The 643-nt window shown below is 67.3% G+C and overlaps 1 protein-coding gene across 1 annotated transcript in view; it reads right to left on the minus strand.

Moving 5' to 3' along the window:
* Positions 1-584, minus strand: part of LHFPL3 (lipoma HMGIC fusion partner-like 3) — a 179,407-nt gene extending 178,823 nt beyond the window's left edge. The window contains exon 1 of the mRNA XM_010581097.1: positions 116-584. Coding sequence (XP_010579399.1) covers positions 116-584 — 469 coding nt within the window. The remainder of the gene's footprint in view (positions 1-115) is intronic.
* Between the last annotated feature and the right edge of the window lie 59 nt (positions 585-643).

The raw sequence follows: 643 nt of genomic DNA on the forward strand, positions 1-643 counted from the left end.
TCTCCAGAGCCGCCCGTGCCCCCCGCGGGGCCGGGCCGGGCCGGGCCGGGCAGGGCAGGGCAGGGCGGCTGGAGCCCTCCCAGGGCCGGGGCCGGGGCCGCTGCCCCCCACTCACCCGAGGTCAGCTGCATCCAGGCACAGATCTTGTAGACGGTGGCTGTGTTGCAGAAGAAGAAGAGGATGAAGCAGACGATGCAGGCGATGATGAGCATCATCGAGAGCCCGATGAAGAAGGAAGCAGCTTTGAAGGCTCCCGAGGGCAGGCTGGAGAAGTCCGTGAAGCTGCCCCGGCAGGGGAGGTCCCGGCTGAAGCCGTTGCCGATGCAGTAGTGGAAGAGCCCGAAGTAGCCCGCCTGCGGGGTGTCCACGCCGTCCCCGATCCAGTAGGGCTGGATGAAGCACACCACGTTGACGATGGCAAAGCAGATGGTGAAGATGGCCCAGAGCACGCCGATGGCCCGCGAGTTCCGCACGTAGTTGGTGTGGTAGATCTTGGCCGCCTCCTGAGCCGGGAGCATCCCCGCTGCTGCCGCTCCTGACGAGCCTGCTCCTGTCGCCGCCGTCCCTGCAGCCGCTCCGGGCATCCTCGCCGAGAAGATCCCCCCTCCCCTTCCTCCTCCTCCTCCTCCTCCTTCTTCTCCTC

This window comes from Haliaeetus leucocephalus, unplaced genomic scaffold (genome assembly GCF_000737465.1).
Source record: "Haliaeetus leucocephalus isolate CR32 unplaced genomic scaffold, Haliaeetus_leucocephalus-4.0 Scaffold751, whole genome shotgun sequence".
Lineage (NCBI taxonomy): Eukaryota > Metazoa > Chordata > Aves > Accipitriformes > Accipitridae > Haliaeetus > Haliaeetus leucocephalus.